An 18,848-nucleotide genomic window follows, 5' to 3' on the forward strand; every position below is an offset into this window, starting at 1 on the left:
AACTTGTGTTTATACACAACGTCCCTGAAATGAGTGGAGAGGAAAAGTAGCACAGCACAGACGTAGGATAAATAATTTACTTTGTACAAAAGTGTATTTCTAGTGCAAAGGAAGTAAACGATTCTTCCTAATTGTGTGCTGCGCTACCTGTCTCTTTTTTTATTGTTCCTTTTGATACTAATATTTTTTGGGCAGTCCTTATTTAAGAAAGCACAGTATATTCCTCTCCAAACTGAACAGTTTTTTTTTTTTTAATAAGCACCAAACTTGTAATGTCCTCTGTTTAGTTGAGTTCAGTCTCCTCTGTTTCTTGGCATGAAGCAGTATCCATCGCAAAAAGACCAAAAAAATCCAAACCCAAAGATTCTGCCACTCCTCACGTTATTCCCTCCCTTCTAGGGCTGGGTATCGATCAAACATATTCAATACCGGTACCGATACCCAATACCGTGACTTTGATACCGTGACTTTGATACCGGTTCGTAAACGATACTTTTTTTCGATGCTAATTTTATAAAACAAAAATAAATTACAACATTAGACATTATAAATCTCATAGTTTTTTCTTACTAAAAAATTACCCCCCACACCCCACGTAACGTTAGAAATCACCAACATTATCAGATCTTGGTAGAACCATGCGGCAAGCTGATGGCTCACTGACGCTGATGAGATATTGAAATTGGCTATTGAATGACGAGGCGTTTTTCGATACTCCATACTTCAGAGGCAATTCGGTCGTTGCCTAAAAAGTATTGAATTCGGTACCCAGCCCTACTCCCTCCCCTTTTTTTTCTTTTTTTTTTTTTTTTTTTTACTGGATGCTAGGAGCCAAGAGGTATCCATTGAAAGTGATGTAAACATCCACGTCGTCACTGTAAATGGCGTTCTCCCTCTCCCTCTTGTAGAGTCGCACCCAGACCTCGTCATTCAGAGCCAGGTCCATCATGACGCTCTGGCTCTGCATGATGGACCTCTCGCTGGGCTGAGCGTACAGGATCACCTGCTCCTTGTCGTTGTGCATCAGGTGGAGGTAGGTCTCCTTAAAGTTCCAGGTGTGGATGTTAATGTTGAAGAAGTAGATCCCCGGCACGTAGCAGTAGAACTTGCCTTTGAACATGTTGAAGTGGCCGTGGAGGTTGACGAACACCGTGTCGAACACCAGCGCCTGGTAGTAGTCCACGCTGTGCAGGGACTTGCGGCGTCCCACCGAGAAGGAGGAGTGAGGGATCTTGCAGGCGTCTCCGGGGGAGCCCGCCTGGCCTTTGGTGCCTTTAGGGCCCATGGGTCCTCGGACGCCGGGGGGGCCCTCTAAGCCGGGTTTCCCAGGTGTACCCTTGTCGCCTCTGTCTCCTTTATCACCTGCGTGGACAAGCAGAAACACAGACGGAAAAAAATTGTTATTCAACTTCAGTGGTTGAAAGTAACTAAGTACATTAACTGAAGTACTGTACTTAAGTTGCTTGTTTTTTTAAGTACTTTCCACTTTATGCTACTTCCTACTTCTACTCCACTCCATTTCAGAGGGGAATATCATACTTCACTACACTCACTTTACAGATTAAGACTATATTTCTAAGATTATAAAATATACAACAGATTGTAAAAGTAATTTTGCTTTAAATATTTCAAACATGGGGAGGAAAAAAAAAAAAGAAAAAATTTTTTTTTTTTTTTTTTTTTTTTTTTTTTTATAAAAAAAAAAAAAAAATTTATTTTTTTTTTTTTTTTTTAATAAAAAAAAAAAAAAAAAAATTTATGAGATAATATTTTTTTAGTTTAAATGAAAAATTATCATTATTGTGCCCATTAACAGTCAAGGCTGGTCCAGATAGACTACATTATTTTGTCCCCAATTGGCTATAATGCAGCTCTTACTGAGAAAAGACAAAACCAATCAATTCATTTTGACATGCCCACAATGCCGTTAAGATTTTATTGTCATTTATAACGGTTACAAATCCAGAAATGGAAACAAATTGCTGCAAAGCTTTCACATCGAACGTGCCAGGAGTTTTAAAATGCTGAGTCATAACCAGTTTTTATGTAGCCTAATTTATGACCTTTATATACTTCTACTGAGGACCAGTAGGAACTGCAATAACATTTGTATAATTTATTTCTGCAAGAGGGAAGATTTTGCAATACCAAAGGGCATACAAAGAGAAAGTTCTTCTGTTGTTTATGCTTTGTTCTAATGTTTATGCTCATATTTTTTTAATATTTTGTCTGAAAGGAAAATTGTCTCATTACAATATACTTTGGAGACCAACTGATACCTTACATTGGTCTTTTAATTTCATAGGATAGCTTTACAGTAAAACAGAGCCTGCTACAGGCGCTTAAACAGCCAATGTCGGCCAAGATTGCCGCCCCGAGTTAAGATGCTTCTCCTAAATGAATTTCCCTTTACCTTTATACAACACAATTAAAGTTTGATTCAAATGAAAGGCTGTAAGTCTATGAAATACAAAACAGCTAGTCCCCCTGCCAGGAAGGGGCGGAGTGAAACCAAAAAATATACCGGAATGAATGTTCGGAAGTAAGAGGCTGCTGTAGCACGCCGTACGGGTTGACCAGCGGGCAGCGGCCGGCCAGCGGCTGTGGGCATCAGACCGGCCCTCAGGGCCTCGAAACACTACCGGCCCACCGGTAAAAGTTCCAACTCTCCCGATTGCCATTCTGCCTCTGCTGCCAGGGCTTTAAATTGACACCCGCCAAATACGGGTAAAAATAAAGGTAACATTGTAAAGTTACTAGGCAATGTAGCCGGTGATGAATGAAGCAAACAACAACAATACGTCTGTAAGAAAACAAGTCAGCGTTACCAGATTGGTATGTTTTCCATCAAGATATGTGGGCGGTTTTGTGTGCGTTTGGTTTGGAACCGTAATCTTTTACTGGCAACACTGCTTGTAGTACTAATCCTACATTTCCCATGAACACTATGTTGTGACGTGTCATAGAACCGTTGGCTACGTGCCTAGCGTGTGTGGTATCGATTACGAAAAGAACGGCATGAAACAAACCAGAGGAGCTGAAATTAAGTAGTTAAATTAGTTAGGGTGAAAACTAAAACATGTGGCTAGTGGAAAGTCTGATTGGCTGGTAACTTTAAAAATCTACTAGCAATGTTGGCTGGTAATCACAAAAGTTAATTTAAAGCCCTGCCCACTACTGTATTTCCTATTGTAAGATATTTTTTTATGGTCAACAAGGTGGAAACATCGCTGCCCAGTCAGTGAAAACCATGCATCTGCAAACAGTTATTTTACAATCTTCAGTTACATTTCCCTACCTCCTCACTTCATCACACAGCTAAAAACAGGACTGGACCTCTCGGCTCATGTAATGTTGACGTTGAGACGTTTGACAGCAAGCTCTGAAAATGATTAATGACCTTATGTAGTCCTCCTGTCACCACTCCTGACTGAAATGTAAGTGTTTGTTACTGTTTCAAGTACACAAAAAACTATTGGCTTTGAAATCAAGTGACACTGCTTATTGGACTTTATTAGCTCCATCTCCATGTCAGTTCGGAGCAGCTGCAAAAAGGCCCGTGAGCTAAGCAAACACCCCTTCAATGATAAACAGAGGGTAAAAAAACTGAGAAACAAAACAGCCTCCCGGTAAAGTAATTGTTAGCAGGGTGCGATTTGCCGGGGGGGGGGGGGTGTGGGATTTACCCCTGCTGAATTATTTTTTATCCCCGGTGGGTATCCCCCTCAAAGTAAGCAATGCTACTTCACCAATAGACCATATTGTATACCTAAAATAAAAGTATTTTAAAGTGCTCATATTATGCTTTTTGGCTGTTTCCCTTTCCTATATATCTTTTTTTGTGCATGTAATAGGCTTCCAAAGTGAAAAAGCCCAAAGTCCACCCCAAAGGGACTTACCATCTCCAACAGAAAACACTGTTCACAAACTGCTCCAAACAGCTCTATTGTAGTCCAGTCTTTACTTCCGTGATGAACGTGCGTTACTTTGTAACACACATTATAATGCTCGCCTAGCTGCTAGCATGGCACGCCCTCATACTCTGCTTCTGACTGGCTAGTAGTCCTTACCTAGCTACTGCGCATGTGCGACTCCCAACAAAGATGGAACAGAAGTGTGATGCCTCACTCTGTAGCTAAAACAGAGAGCTCAACACACAGGGTGAAAAGAGGAGCTGCAGCAATGTGCAGTATGACAAAAATTGTGTTTTCTGAAAATTAAACCATGTAAACCTATTCTGATATAACCTCTAAATACAATTATGAACCTGAAAATGAGCATTATAAAAGCAAGTAAAGCGCTGTAATGTGAACACATAGAACGATAAAATCCGAGCTGCCGTTTCCTGGTTATATTTAGCTGCTACAGAGCTCTGGGATGCCGGCTACCAGCAGCAGTTGTTTAGCCACCAACATGAGTCTGCGAGCCTGCTACGGGCACTGCCAGATGACGGTCTTTTCAGAGGCCATGGAGTTTAACCAGAAAAAGTTAGCGTCATGTGGCGATGACAGATACATTTAGGCAATAAAACAACTAGTTAAGTTTAGGAAAAAAGATTGTGGTTAAAACACTCCCGAGGAAGGAACGAGCGCTTCCTGGAGGAACGTATTTTGTTTTGTTTTCGCGGCGAAGTGAACTCCGCTCTCCGGCTTGAAGCGCCGTTTTATGTTGACACCACCTTGTGCTATTTCATTTTGAGATTATTTTCCATTGGATCTTGAAGTTCATAAATCAGTGTTTTGACATGGCTGGCCGAGTGGCACTATATCCATGGTATTGACAGGGGGATTTCATTCTTGCATGTTTTGTTTAATTGTGCATGATCAAAAAACACCCCCCTCTGCATTTTTTCACAAATCACACCGTGGTTGTTGGTGACAGTTGTATACATTTTTAAAGAAATCTTGCTCTGCTGTCTGGATCAGCAGTTAAACATCTCTGGGTTGGGTAAACCACACAGGAAGAACCGCTGCCATCGCTTCCTGGAGCCCTGAGGTAAACACCGGTGATCCTCTGGACAGATGTACAATTATCTGTCCAGCTGTGACCAGCGTCCACACAAAGAGCCCTGAAGAGAGTTAAAGCAGTGTCCACAAACAGCAGCTTAGCAGCACCCCTACACTAGATGGCCATATATGGGACTGATCCTTGGTCCTGAAATCAAAAAAACAAACTAATGCCTGTAACATGTAACATTCTGACCTTTCTTTCTCTTTGAATATTCCCAAAAAAATATCCACTTTTAGATACTCATACACTGTTAAGATATCTATATTTGTAATGATTGATTAATTCCAGGAGTACATTTCAAAGGAAATATTGTAACTTTTCTGGCTCACCCTCAACCTGCCTCATCTGCTTTTAATTGAGCTGATGATTTTCTGTCCTTCCCCACAATGCAACTGCTCCTCTCACTCAAACAAACGAAATATAGGACACCGTAAACACTGAGGAAGGAGAAGGGCGACAACCCTAAAAATGTAAAATAACAAAAACTGTATTTATGTACAGTTCATATACTATAAAATGTACATACAGGGTATATTATACATAAATAAACTATATACAAGTTGGCCGTGACCCAGAAGTTGTTCATTGAACATTATTGAAAGAATGAACTGTTCTGCAAGGTCTAGAACATCATTGAAAGAAAGAGACCATAAATCACAAAAAAAGCACTACATTGTATCAAATCATAATATTTTAGAATAGCAATGCTAACGGGATAGCATAACATCTGAACAATTTATGATATGAGATCCGGAAGGCCGTGCTGAGTAAGTGACCGTTCGGTATTTATGGAATGGACCACCGGAGGAAAATAGGGGAGGGTTATGTCTTTTTGTTCTTTATTGAGGGGAGGGTCACCCACAATTTTATAGTCTAGGAGGGGGGGGGGATCATGACCACATATTTTATAAATATTTTAAATAACACAAAACAACTAAATGGTGGTAGGTAATACATCTGATTTAATATACTGCTTTAGTAAAAAAACTATATTAGCCTACCTTGCTGACGATGGGAGCAGCAAGATGTAAAAAACGAAAATTACTCTTGCACTATGTCTGGACAACTTGCCGTGCCAACGTTGCAATAAAGGTTTCCTAAATGCCATGGATATACATTTGATGTCAGCTTACTAATTGATTTTGCGCGTTTTGTGTAGATTTGGACAAGTATACGTTTTATTCCACTGTATTTTCAACGGCGAAGTGGAGAGGCCTCGTTCACCTGTTTGGAGCTGGCTGGTGAATGTGACACGCGTAGGCCTTGCTCGATACACCCGTATCATTTACCTTTTTGTGGATCTACTGAAATATATGGATTACTTTTTTTTTCGTGTCATTGGATTACTGCAAAATATGGATCTTTTTTCTTAACATTTTATGTGATTGCACTTGGTTTCTGCGTTTGGAGGCATCTCAACAGACTGTAGGTCGAACACTGAGGGCCCTATTTTAACGATCCGAAACGCAAGTATGAAACGCAAAACGCAAGTAGCTTTGTGGGCGGATCTCGGCCGCTGTTGCTATTATACCGGCGGGATAAATGACTCTTGCGGCCGACGCAAATCTAAAATGGGTTGGTCTGAAGTAGCTAGGTGTGGTTTGGGCGTAACGTGAAAATAACCAATCAGAGCGTCATCTCACATTCCTTTAAGAGCAGGCGCGCTTGTTCCATGGCGGGTTGCTATTATGACGGCGGATTGCCTGGGCGCCGCCGCGGAGCTGTTCCGAGATGCGGACAAGTAATAAATGCCCGTCTTGGCCGGGTGGCGATGTTGCTGCGCCTCTCAGGCGCATCTCCTCAAGTCTGGAGAGGATTGCTGCAGCCATGGAGCGTACCTCCAAAACGCACCACCTGCTCCTGTTGTGCCCCTTCCTCCCTCCCCACTCCATCTCCGTCCACCCGGCTCATCAGGGCGCGTGCGCATTACTCCCGGACCAGATCCCGCCGTAGTTCAACATCACGTCTCCTTCAGTCCTCTAATATTTCCTCATTTATGTCATCAACACATCCATGATTCATGGAAATGTTGTGTAAATCACAACAAGCCACAAAGAATGTTGCAACTTTTTGAGGACTCTACTGTAAAGTGCCTCCTGACCTATCCAAACACCTGAAGCGCATTTTCAGTAATATTTTTCTTTGTAATTATGTATGGTTTCCAAAAATGGGAACTGCTGCATCCGTGTAGATGAGAGAAGTGTATGCGCGTTGTGCACACGCTACATTATGGCCAAGCATGCGCCCCTAAAATAGCATCTGAATAATGCGCCACTGACTTTAGACTAGCGCCACTGACTTTAGACCAGGTTTTTCCTGGTCAGTGGCGGAATTGTTTTCTGAAACTGCAAAATAGCACCAGGCAACGTTTGCGCCTGAACACGCCTCCTCTTTTACGCTGAACCGCCCCCGGGAACGCAAAAACATTCCCTAATTTACCGACGTGCGTCTGTGGAGGGAAAAGTCCGCTGTGCGTCGGGTGCAAAATAGGAATCATACATGTGTCGGTGTACAAAGGCAATTGCGCTGAGTGCAAGATAGGGCCCTTTGTGTTCACTGTTACATTTGAGTTGAATTTAAGTGTCGGGGCATTCTGCCACCGTCTGTCTATTGTGTTCCAAGACAGCCGTGCCGCGAATGGATTTCATAAGGGCGAATTGTTAAATTGTTACAATGTAATTTAAAATCTGCTTTAAAAATAAACAAATATGTTTTGGAATATAATGTTCAGCTTCGGCAGCTTTACCTATGTGCTAAAATATACAATGACTGAGGAAGCCTAGTGACGAGTCCATAGCAACCAGTTTGTGTGTTGAATGTTACCCAGAGTGCATTGTTAAATGGTCTCAATGTTTTATTTTATGTGAATACTAGTTTACTAGAGGAGTAACTTAGTATTTGAAGTAATGCAGTAATGCATGAAGTGTGCATTTAGTTTCCATGCTTATTGTGTTTCCACAACTATGTTAGTGAGTAAATCTACTGAAATGGCCACCACACCATAACAGAGGAGTGTGATGTATAAGATGAGAATGCAGAGGTTAAATCATGCATGTCATGGCTGTAAAAAATAAGTGGCATCTGCACATTTTTACCAAGTGCTAACCAGTACAGAAGGCATCCATAAATTGATGGGGAGGGTCATGCCTCTCATAGAAATTCTTTTACTGGCAAAAGGAGGATCAAGTCTATTTTTACTAAAGGTCCCAAAACTTCTCCAGTGGCTCTTCATATAAATAACAAACAGTCCCTAACAGCCTATAACTTGTACTCGTAAGCTTACAGACGACAAAGGGAAAAATCTCAAACCCAATATAAGATAATAATTTTGTGACTCAACTGTACTTAAGCCGACCTTCTGAGCCTTCTGAATATTTTAACGCTGTGTAAAATATAATTTAATCCTGTGGACGTAGATGGGATGTCAAAACTGTGTGGGTGCAGAAGCGCCTTCATCATTGACTGTGGCTTCTGGTTTCTTTTGAGAAATGTGTCTGACTGCGCTCTACAAATTGAGATTGGCTGACTGACTGATTTTGGGTCACACTGTTTAAATCCAATCACCGCAGCTTTTGCAGAGGAACCCAACCGCGCACACTCACGCTCACACACACACACACACACACACACATGCACATGCACACACGCACACACACACACACACACACACACACACACACATGCACACACACACACACACACACACAACACACACACACACACAAACACACACACATACACACACATAGTGCATTTCACTATCTTTGTGGGTACTTCTCATTGACATAATGCATTCCCTAGCCCCTTACCCTAACCTTAACCATCACAACTAAATGCCTAACCTTAACCCTTACCCTAACCCTAACCATAACCTAATTCTAACCCTAATCCTACAACCAAGTCTTAACCCTCAAACAGCCCTTTAAACTTGTGGGGTCCAGCATTTTGGCCCCATAAAGCTGTCCGGACCCCACAAGTATACTGGACTCCCACGAATAAAGTTAAACAAGAACACACACGCACACACACACACACACACAACATGCAAACATAGAAAGCACTCACACACTCAAAGAAAATCCGGCTTTATTGTTTTCCAGTGAGTGAGTCATAGCAACACACAGAAGAAAAAGGAGTTTTGCTTGTTTGTGTGTATTATTTGTGTGCCTTGCAACAGCACAACGGCCCAAAGCTTAGTGTGTGCCTTTGTGCATGAGTGTGTGACGATGTTCCTGTGCGTTTGTGCATGTATGGGTGTTTTCCGCCACATAAGCAAGTTCAGTGCCAGGTGAAAGCATCTGTTGGGACCGCCAGCTGCAATACACTAACACTGTATACAGTTTCATTGCCTCATTTGTAAGGAAGAGTAACAATTCGAGACACAAATACAACTCATCAGTCTCCGGGATCGAAAGCTCTCAAAAGCTGAGGTTATAACCTTTTTTTCTCATATTAAAGGCCCTTTTTCATTTTCCATCCATGTTATCAAAGACTTTGAACAAAGCCTGACCCTAAACCTACTCCTAAAACACAGGGCTTTTAAGTGGGGGGAGCAGAGTTTGTTTCCCAGAAGAAGTTAAGTGGAAAACAAAAGACTTTCACCCAGGAAATGTGTGTTCGTGTCCGGGGAGTACGACTTAAGGGAACCAGTTGTTTTAACCAGAACCACACACTTTTTTTTTTCTAATCTTAGCCAGTGTTTTTGGTGCCTACACTCAACTGTCACGTCGCCACGTGATAGTCAAGGTTTTGTGGCTAAACTTCACCGTCAAGTGACTGGTCGGCGGTCGCTTAATTTCCTAAGATATCATCCCAAGTGTTTATCATAGAAACCCGTTCATTATAATTTGTGGGTGTGTGACAAAGAGAAAAAAGATTGTTCTTTCCATGGTTCAGCAGTTGGACTCGTTTCCGGGGTTGATCGTGGGTCAGAACAGACTTGGCATTTTCGGTTATTAAGCAGAAAAAGTTTGATGACACATCGTTTGGACCGCTCTGGTTGAGTTGGCCACAAAGGCTCTGATATTAGTTACACATGTTCTCGCAAATCCCTCTCTAGCTGTGATTGTGTAGTTTTTGGATATCATAAAATCCTTGTATCTTACAGTAAATCCCTTTTCTCTTGTCAATTTTTTTCTATCTCTTTGTGTTTCCAACGGGCTTAAACACACACACTTGCACATACAAATAAGGCCACACAAATGCCGAAACACATAATTGTCATCTCATACAAGCTGTCTCAGTTTTGAGTGTAACAGGGCTCACTGGGAGTGTGGGGAATTCAGTCAATCAATCAATGTGTAACAAGTAGAGGTCTTATCAGGTCCACACGGTTCCTGAAGGCCAGGTCAAAATGATATTCTGTCTAATCTTGTGGTTGGGTCTTTACGTGGTTTGTGGATAGATGTTCGACTGAAAAAGGCAATGCTACCCTACCCTACCAGGTTCGTTAAAAATGTTCCGGTCAAAATAAAACATTTTTGGAGCTATAATCCAGTTTGCAGACACTCTACTTTTGTCAAGTAAAATGTCATTCTTCCTTACACTTCCTTTACTTTAGAGCTAACATAAATTCATTTGTTGATATGCATTTTCTATGAAAGAAATAAAAGCGATTAAATTCTATGTTATTTGGCAATCTGGTTCCTTCAAAGAAAATAATTAAAAAAAGGTAATTTTAGTGGAGTGTCTAATTTCCTTTTTAAAGACTCTAATTTGTCATTTCAACTCTACTTAGCTATCAATGCATGGTTACCCTTCAGCAGCACTGTTCCATTATAACATACATGATTACTCTCCTGATTAAATAGTCGCCTTGCCAGACACACTGCCATCTGGATAAGCAGAAGCTGAGGTCTGATTAAGGAAATGTAGCTTGAAGCAGGGAGATGGCAACACAGATATTTGAGGAGGGATGGTTTATGGTGAATGAACACGCAAACGCAACAATGAATTGTTGCTTAAAGCACAGTACCTAAAAGACAAATACATGACAATGGCTGACTTCCCATGTTACATCCCGCAGAAATTAGAAGACAAACTGGAAACGGAAAACTGGGGATCTGCCAATTCACTGGGCTAGAGTACTGTCAATCTGACAATTGGGATTTCCATTGGATCAGAGTACTGTCACTTGGCTGGCTGTTCTGCCAGTTTCCCCAGCCCTTGTCACATGACCAATTAATGTTTCCATGATGACAATCCAAAATTCTGATATAATGGAACCAGCACTGAAATTGTTTTTATTTTTTAAAGGCAGACTGAGACTATAGAAAATGTGTGTTGTATTATGATATACAGTTTTTCATATAATGAAAACAAGTGTAATAAATAATAAAAATTATGTTTTATTTAGCAGAATTACATTGTGTTGTTCTATCCTATCCAATATTTCCTATATTTCTAAACAGATTTCCAATGCTGTAATCCCCCACTGACTGATTATTGGGTCCCCCCCGTGCCACCCCACTTAAAAAATCCTGAAATCACCCCTCTCTGGTACCTTTGAGGATGGTCATGTTGATGACAGTGCGGACCTCAGGCAGCTGATATTGCCCCGTGGCTGCTGGCGGCTCCAGGTGGTCGCAGCACCGTCTACAGACTCTGGAAGGAGGTCTGGAGGGGGAGGGGACACAGCAAGCCAGGGGGAGGAGCAAAAGCAGCCTCAAACACACCGCCAACATGGCTGTCACAACCTGGGAGTGGAATGAAGCAGAAAGGAAGGAGAGTGGAAAAGTTATATGTAGGTGGAGTGGAAGGTCTGTTGTGACTGTATGTCCGTATGAAGTCAGAGCAAAGGAAGGCACTTATGGATCCATGTGACCCTAAAAGCCATCACATAATAGGCTTACATTCTTTTTTTATTTATAATGAGGCTCTTGCTTCCACTCTTCTCCAAAATAGCTTCTGCAACAAGCTAGCTAAATCCCAAAACCAATACCTTTGGGTCAGTTTTGTTGTTTGGTGGTGTATTTTCCACATCCCAGTTATCCCAAGAGCTAGAGTTTGAGGGTTTTTAGTGCGTTCCATTTGTACTCGGAAGTCCGATTTTCCGAGGTCAAAGTCATGGATATGTCCAAGTGTTCACAACTTTGTTAGCTAGCTATCAAAATGTTCATCTTTGATAAACATAAGTCCTTCACACCTAATCTCTGGCAGCTGTTGAAAGGTTTCTGGGAAACGTAAGGAAATCACTAATCAGACAAGACAGGGTATTCTGATACAATTCAGCGCTACGTAACTCCTGGCATAATTGAACATCACGGACTGATGACACGTCGCAATATCCATATCTGAGGGAGTGTTTTCTCCTTTTAAGCACATGTGTTATGAAAGTCAAAGCCATAGATGACCTTTTATTATCTTTTGACTCAAGAGTTGTCATGGGAGCCAGAGGACATGGATTAAGAAATATAAACCCAGGAGGAAATCTATAGATTAAAAAAAAAAAAAAAAAGGGAGGGGAGTTATGTTTCCTTCCATACATACACACATACACACCTGGACTTGATTGGTTGTGAAAATATCAGCAGCGTTTTGATATCCTCCACATGAGTTCAAACCCTTTCACATACGTTTCCAAGGACAATATGTGCTGCCGAACCTGTTGCTCTTGGCACACCTCCTCTGTCGGTCCAGATCCACACACAAACGTCTCTCTAATTGTTCTCTGTGACACACATTTCTGCAACACCACAAATTAAAAGCAAGGAGAGAAAAAATAATTTGACAGAAGACACTAGATTCACTTATTCCTGAAAGCTTTCTCTATTGTATTTTGCAGTAATGAGACTTTGATAGTTAGTAAGAGTAAGAGACATTTATAGTTCTGCATAACTATAACAGAACATAAGACAAAACATATGGCACCAGGATGATCCTTTAACCCATACTGGCTTATGGTAAACTGAGTGCATATTGGGGGGCATAATGGGGGCTGGAACCTGCAACCCATTGAGTCACACAAGACCATGATGTGGCATGAAACCCAACTGGCTAAGCAACTTAGCATCCCTACAATACTAGATGTATAGACTTTGCTTTGATGGTATGTTGTAATATCTTATTAAAATGGCTATAATTAACATTATATTATTCATTCTTATAATCTGGATCCCATGATTACTTGTATGTGAAATTGGTCTGTTGTACTCATAAATCCCCAAATAATGATCATATTATGCATTTTCCGGCTGTGCAACTTTTCTGTCAAACCGCTCTTCTAACCATAACCCTGCCTACCTCTGAACAGCAAACAGACGAAGTGGAGCATTTAGCAGCTAAAGAGCCTGATATTTCCCTCAGGATAGAAGAGAAGACCAAAAATCTAGCTATGGGGATATTGGACATACATTCACCAGGTGTACAGAATCATATGAATAGGCCTACTAATGTTGCTGACTGCTGCATGTGCACAGTAAATGGCCAACTGTTTGCTAACACGTTCACTTTATAAACTTGGTAACATGTCAGTGATGTGTTCACAGCAGCTTGTTTCTGCTGCCCCCAAGTGGCCAAAAAGTCAGTTAATGCAGCTTTAAGTGTACACAGTATATTTGAAGATGTAATCAGTCCGACTGATGTGTGACGTAATGTAAATCAGTCTCACCGCAAAAATTCAAAACACAGATTCACAACCTTTCATCTCGCCCTTATTGACTACGTTTACATGCAGCCAATAACCCGTTCAAAACCAGAATATTAGCAATAACCCGGTCGCGCACGGCCATGTAAACACCAGCAAAAACCCGAATATGCTCATATTCTGGTTTTTAAAAACCCGAATATGCTACCTGGGTTACCCCTTTTCTAACCCGAAATTTTGGTCATGTAAACGCGTATCGGCATATCCCCATCAAAAGGAACATTGATTTGTGTTCTGCGCATGTTCTATTCGCAAGGAATCTTGGTCTTTTGAGTAGAGGAACTTCTTGTATGCGCCAGAAAACATAGTTATAATAAAAATGATATACTATTATATATAATATAGTTATATATATGTCAATGCAGAAAACCTGCGCGCAGTATACCGGAAGTAAACAAGAAGTAGAGGTAAACATGGCGAGACGCAGCACAGCACCACACTTTTGGAGCGAGGAGGAAACCAATTTCTTTATTAGTGTGGTGAAAACCATGAATATAATGTCTTTTGTTGATGGCAGAAAGTACCGAGATAGTGAGATTTATAAGAAGGTGACCGAAAAGTTATTGCGTCTTAAGGTTGTCCGTAGGCTACGTCCAGACGCTAACCGTGCGTCGCCGTTTACATCGGGATATTGCCAATTGATTACAAATTCCATATATACAGGAGTAACTCTCTCTGCTCACGCATGTAAACGGGTTATTCCCGAATGTTTCAGAAACCCGAATACTGACCTTAACCCGACCGTAATCCGAAAATTGACAGCTTGTAAACGTAGTCATTGTTTAACAGCTCTTTTGATACAAAGACTAACATTAGAAAATAACCAAATTAAATAATTAAGGCTGTATGTATTTATTCATTTTTTGGCCACACAGGGGCAGAAGAACGAAAGGAAAATGACATATTGCTGTATCATAGAGTTTTAATGAATGATAAATTAGCAAGCGGTTACCTATTCACAGATATGCAATGCCGAGCTGGTTACCTGACAAATGTAATTCCAATATTCATTCCTTTGAAGCTCTGTTTTGGTTTCACCATCTTCTGCGAAAAATATCTAAGTCTCTAGATGCTAGATGCTGCACTATCACCAGCCAGTCTCGTTGTCTGTTTGGTGCTGGGCAGGCAGTGTGTAGTGGGTTTATCAGAGTTTATTTGCTGAAAACAGCTGCACAGTGCTGTGAGAAACACAGTTGATGAAAATGGAATTTGATGACCACACAACCAAAACAATGAGCCAAAACAATCACAAGATAAATGTGAGCTGTCTTTCTACTCTGTTCTACGTCTTTTCCTATCATTCCTTTCTTTGTGTCTTTTCCTGTCTGCAGTGTATCTCAGTTTCCCTACTTTCTATCTCTCCTACTCCCACTTTTCTGTCTCATCTGTTTTTACGCCATACATTCTTACGTTTAGCCTCAGAAATCCACACACATGTCAAACACAAATCCTCTGAGAAGCAAGACGGAGAAGAGAAACAAAAAAAGAAATACAGATGAGAGAGAAAAAACAATAAACAGAGGAGAGAAAGATGCAAGAGATAACAGAGATATTTAGTTTTTACAGTGATGGATGAATGGTAACTGGATTTGTGATGATGGATGGAGCATGACCCTGAGAGAACAAAACGACTGGATCTCTTTCCCCACGATATTTTTGATCCAACAACTGATCAAATATAACCATAACAGTTATTATCTGAATCTGGATCCCTTTGTCAGCCAGATGTCAGAGGATATGTTTCTACTCACTTACGCATGAATGTTTCAGATTCATCATTTTAATTTACTGGACCCCACATGACCCTGATTATTCACAATGGCCGCAACAATAGAAGCTTCAACTCCTTGGTTCCCAACTGTATTAACCATCAAAACTACACAAACTAAACTGCAACATGTGTGTCGTAAAGGAAAAGCCATCAGAACTATAGCTGGGTGTTGCAGCTTGGAAGTGCGGTGTGGAAAATATAACTTATTACTTGGATTTTTACTCATTTCTTTTAGAACTGTCAGCTGTGGATTCACTGCAGTTATTTTTTTCACCAGTGGGGGCTTACAGTAAATCTCTTGAATGCAACTCAGGTCAGGTCTTAAGGGAAACACAGTGCATCAATAGCCTCTTTCCGACCAAGTAGTTACAGGAACGTAGTTATAGGAACAGTCCACTTCTAAGCAGATCTACTAACTACTCTCCCCCAAAACCATTTTTTCCATTTGAATTTGCACTGGCCAAGTGGCCATAAGGACTATAGGAGGGGTAAGGGAGTGATGCAAGCACGGCAACGGTCTTTATAGCGTTAAAATAAATAAAAAAATACACCAAAAAAGGCATGAACTAAATACTAAATCTAATGTATATAGCATATTTGTCATAATTTAAACAAGTCTCCCAAAGAGAAATGGGTATCTCTCTCTCCCCCGCCTCTGCCTGCTGCGCTGTGGACGTGTGTGCGTGTGTGTGTGTGTGTGTGTGGTGTGTGTGTGTGTGTGTGTGTGTGTGTGTGACGACCTGGTCAGCGAGGTTGTCAAGCCCGAGTTAAATTCCACGCTTGTGGAGTTTAAAAAAAGACAGTTAACCACAGGTTCCCGTTAATCTTATGATGGACATGTGTTGTGATATTTAAACAAACAAACCGCCAACGGCGAAATAAAAGCCTCTTATTTACGAGAGCGGTCTGAGAGACCTCCAGCTGACAGCGGGGTCTCTGAGCAGGACTGGCCGAGCGGCGAGCTAGCGGCCGGGGCAGGCCCCTGCCGGCTGTCTCCTCACTTCCAGGCACTTCTCAACTCCGAAAACTTCGAAGCAAATTGTCAATTCGGCATCAATTTCCGCAAGAATGCCTATATTCGAAATCTAAACAGTTCATTTCTCGCCTAAAACGTTGTCAGAAGTGAATTTAGTGATGAATAAGATGGTGAAAATTGTTAAAATTGTCCCGTTGTTGGTCTGTCTGTACCGGAAACCCGACCCTCATTGACCTAGGTTCCTATGCTGAAAAGGGAACAGCGAAAAGACCCGGGCCTGAAGTAGGAGCTGAAAGAGTTACAGGAACTGCAGCCAGAGGAACTTAAAAATCCCCAAATTGGTCAATTAGGAACACAAGAAAAAAAGGGTTCTAGGAATTTTATGTTCTAGGAACTGCAAAAATCCCTCCGGTCGGAAAGCGGCTATTGTGCCTCAAAGCTACCCACACTGGTGGCAGAAGTCATTGTTTCAACAATACTGACTTAGGAGCAAAGACTGCTGCAATGGAACTTAGATTGCAATGTGTCTGTGCAGCGGTTGGTGAGTGTACAGCTGCAAAGATGAATCACTTAATCGATTAGTTGTCAACTTTTAAATGAATCGCCAACTATTTTGATAATCATTTATTCGGTTTGAGTCATTTTTTTTGTAAAAATGAACTGATTCCAGCTTCTTAAATGTGAATATTTTCTATTTTGTTTACTCCTCTGGGACAGTGAACTAAATATCTTTGAGTTGTGGACGAAACAAGACATGTAAGGACATTTTAGTGAGCGTTGGCAAACACTGATTGACTTTTTTCACCGTTTTCTGACATTTTATAAAGAAACAACTAATCGATGAATTGAGAAAACAATATTACACGTTTATTTCACACGTCATCAATGTATCATTAAACACAATTTCATAAGGTACAATGATCATATATAAGCCGCGTGAAATGGGGAACCCTAAATAAGCTACTAAAAGCTTTTCGTTAGTTGCAGCCCTGGGTAAGTTCGAAAGAAATTAGATGCTTTATGCATATGGTGTAGCAGAGATGTATTTAGAAGAAGTTCCATAGAATGAGATGCCTGTAAAACTGAGCAGCATCTTGGAGTCCCATATAGTTTGTTTATTAAGACCAATATGACCCTAATTTCTTTCAAATCTGTATGCTGTGATTTGAGGCTAGACATTGTTGATTTCTGACACATCTAGTTTGTTTCTTTCCACACAGTCAATCACTCTCCACGCATGAGCAATCATAGCTGCTATAGGCTGTGTCTAGTGTGGGTTTGGCTACATGTCATTAAAATACAAAATGTACAATAACAACACACATTAAAACAGATGCTGTCCTAAAAACAAATTTCATAAAGTGTGTGTAGAGTAGGTGTTTGTTGACACTCAGGTAACCTGATAGATTCCTGACACCTCCGTGTGACAGAAGCTGAGAAGAAGCCAAATGTGACCTCATGTTACCTCATCAACCCTCACCCCATCCTCACCCAAAACCCATCAGCACCGACATCCCCCCCCCTGCCCTCCAGAGCTGTGTGCACAATGTGCTCCATGATGATGATGACAACACGCCGCTAATAAACTGAACACTCACTGCCACATAATAACCCGACCGCAACACACATGCAACAGTCATCATGAACCCATTTAGGAAGCCACGTCTACAACGCCAGAGCATCACTTTGGCATGCAACTGCAGCCCGGATAAATCACACACACACGCGCGCGCGCGCACACACATGCACACGCACGCGCGCATGCAAACGCACGCACACGCACACACACAACTGAAATCACAAACACAGACACAAACGCCGTGCACTTTTAAGAAACGTGTCAGTGAGAGCGTGCACGGCGATGTTTGGGGTAACTTTTCGAAAAAGCTGCTGCTGAGTTGGCGACTTGTGAATAACTTCTTCAATGCTGCACGTCGTCTCTGCAAGCGCGCTAAATGCGCCGCTGGATGTTCCTTCTTCTTTTTTTCTTTTTTAGGCTCCGGAGGATTATTATGCAGAGTCGTGTCGGCCGTGAGACGGATTGTCATAAAGTCGTTGTCACATCGTGTCAGAGTGTGGTCGCTTTTCTTACCTGGTGGAGTCTCGGCACAGCGGAGCAGGGGGGGAACGGCTGCTGTTGTCAGAATGAGAGAGCGAACTACTGAGGAGAAACCTCTTTTTTTTTTTTTTTTTCCATATACTCTCTTCTTTCCCATAGCCTATACACTCTTTTATTTTCTTCACACACACACACACACACACACACACACACACACACATACACCTCTACCCCCTTCTCTCATCAAAGAATATAAGAAGTCAGTCTCTCTCCTCTCTCACTCACTCTCTCTCTTTCTCCCTCTTTCCCATATACACTCTCTCTCTCCTTTTCTCCACACACACACACACACACACACACACACACATACACCTCTACCCCCTTCTCT

The 18,848-nt window shown here is 41.5% G+C and overlaps 1 protein-coding gene across 1 annotated transcript; it reads right to left on the reverse strand.

Annotated features, from left to right (window-relative positions):
- Positions 1–601: 601 nt before the first annotated feature.
- On the reverse strand, positions 602–18,572 carry c1qtnf6b (C1q and TNF related 6b). The gene is made up of 3 exons (XM_039805464.1): positions 18,494–18,572; positions 11,513–11,705; positions 602–1,362 (listed from the first exon to the last, which is right to left on the reverse strand). The coding sequence occupies exons 2-3, from the start codon at positions 11,691–11,693 to the stop codon at positions 815–817; spliced, it is 729 nt and encodes a 242-aa protein (XP_039661398.1). The 5' UTR covers positions 11,694–11,705; positions 18,494–18,572; the 3' UTR covers positions 602–814.
- Between the last annotated feature and the right edge of the window lie 276 nt (positions 18,573–18,848).

The sequence above is a fragment of the Perca fluviatilis genome, chromosome 1, assembly GCF_010015445.1.
Source record: "Perca fluviatilis chromosome 1, GENO_Pfluv_1.0, whole genome shotgun sequence".
NCBI classification, from domain to species: Eukaryota; Metazoa; Chordata; class Actinopteri; order Perciformes; family Percidae; genus Perca; species Perca fluviatilis.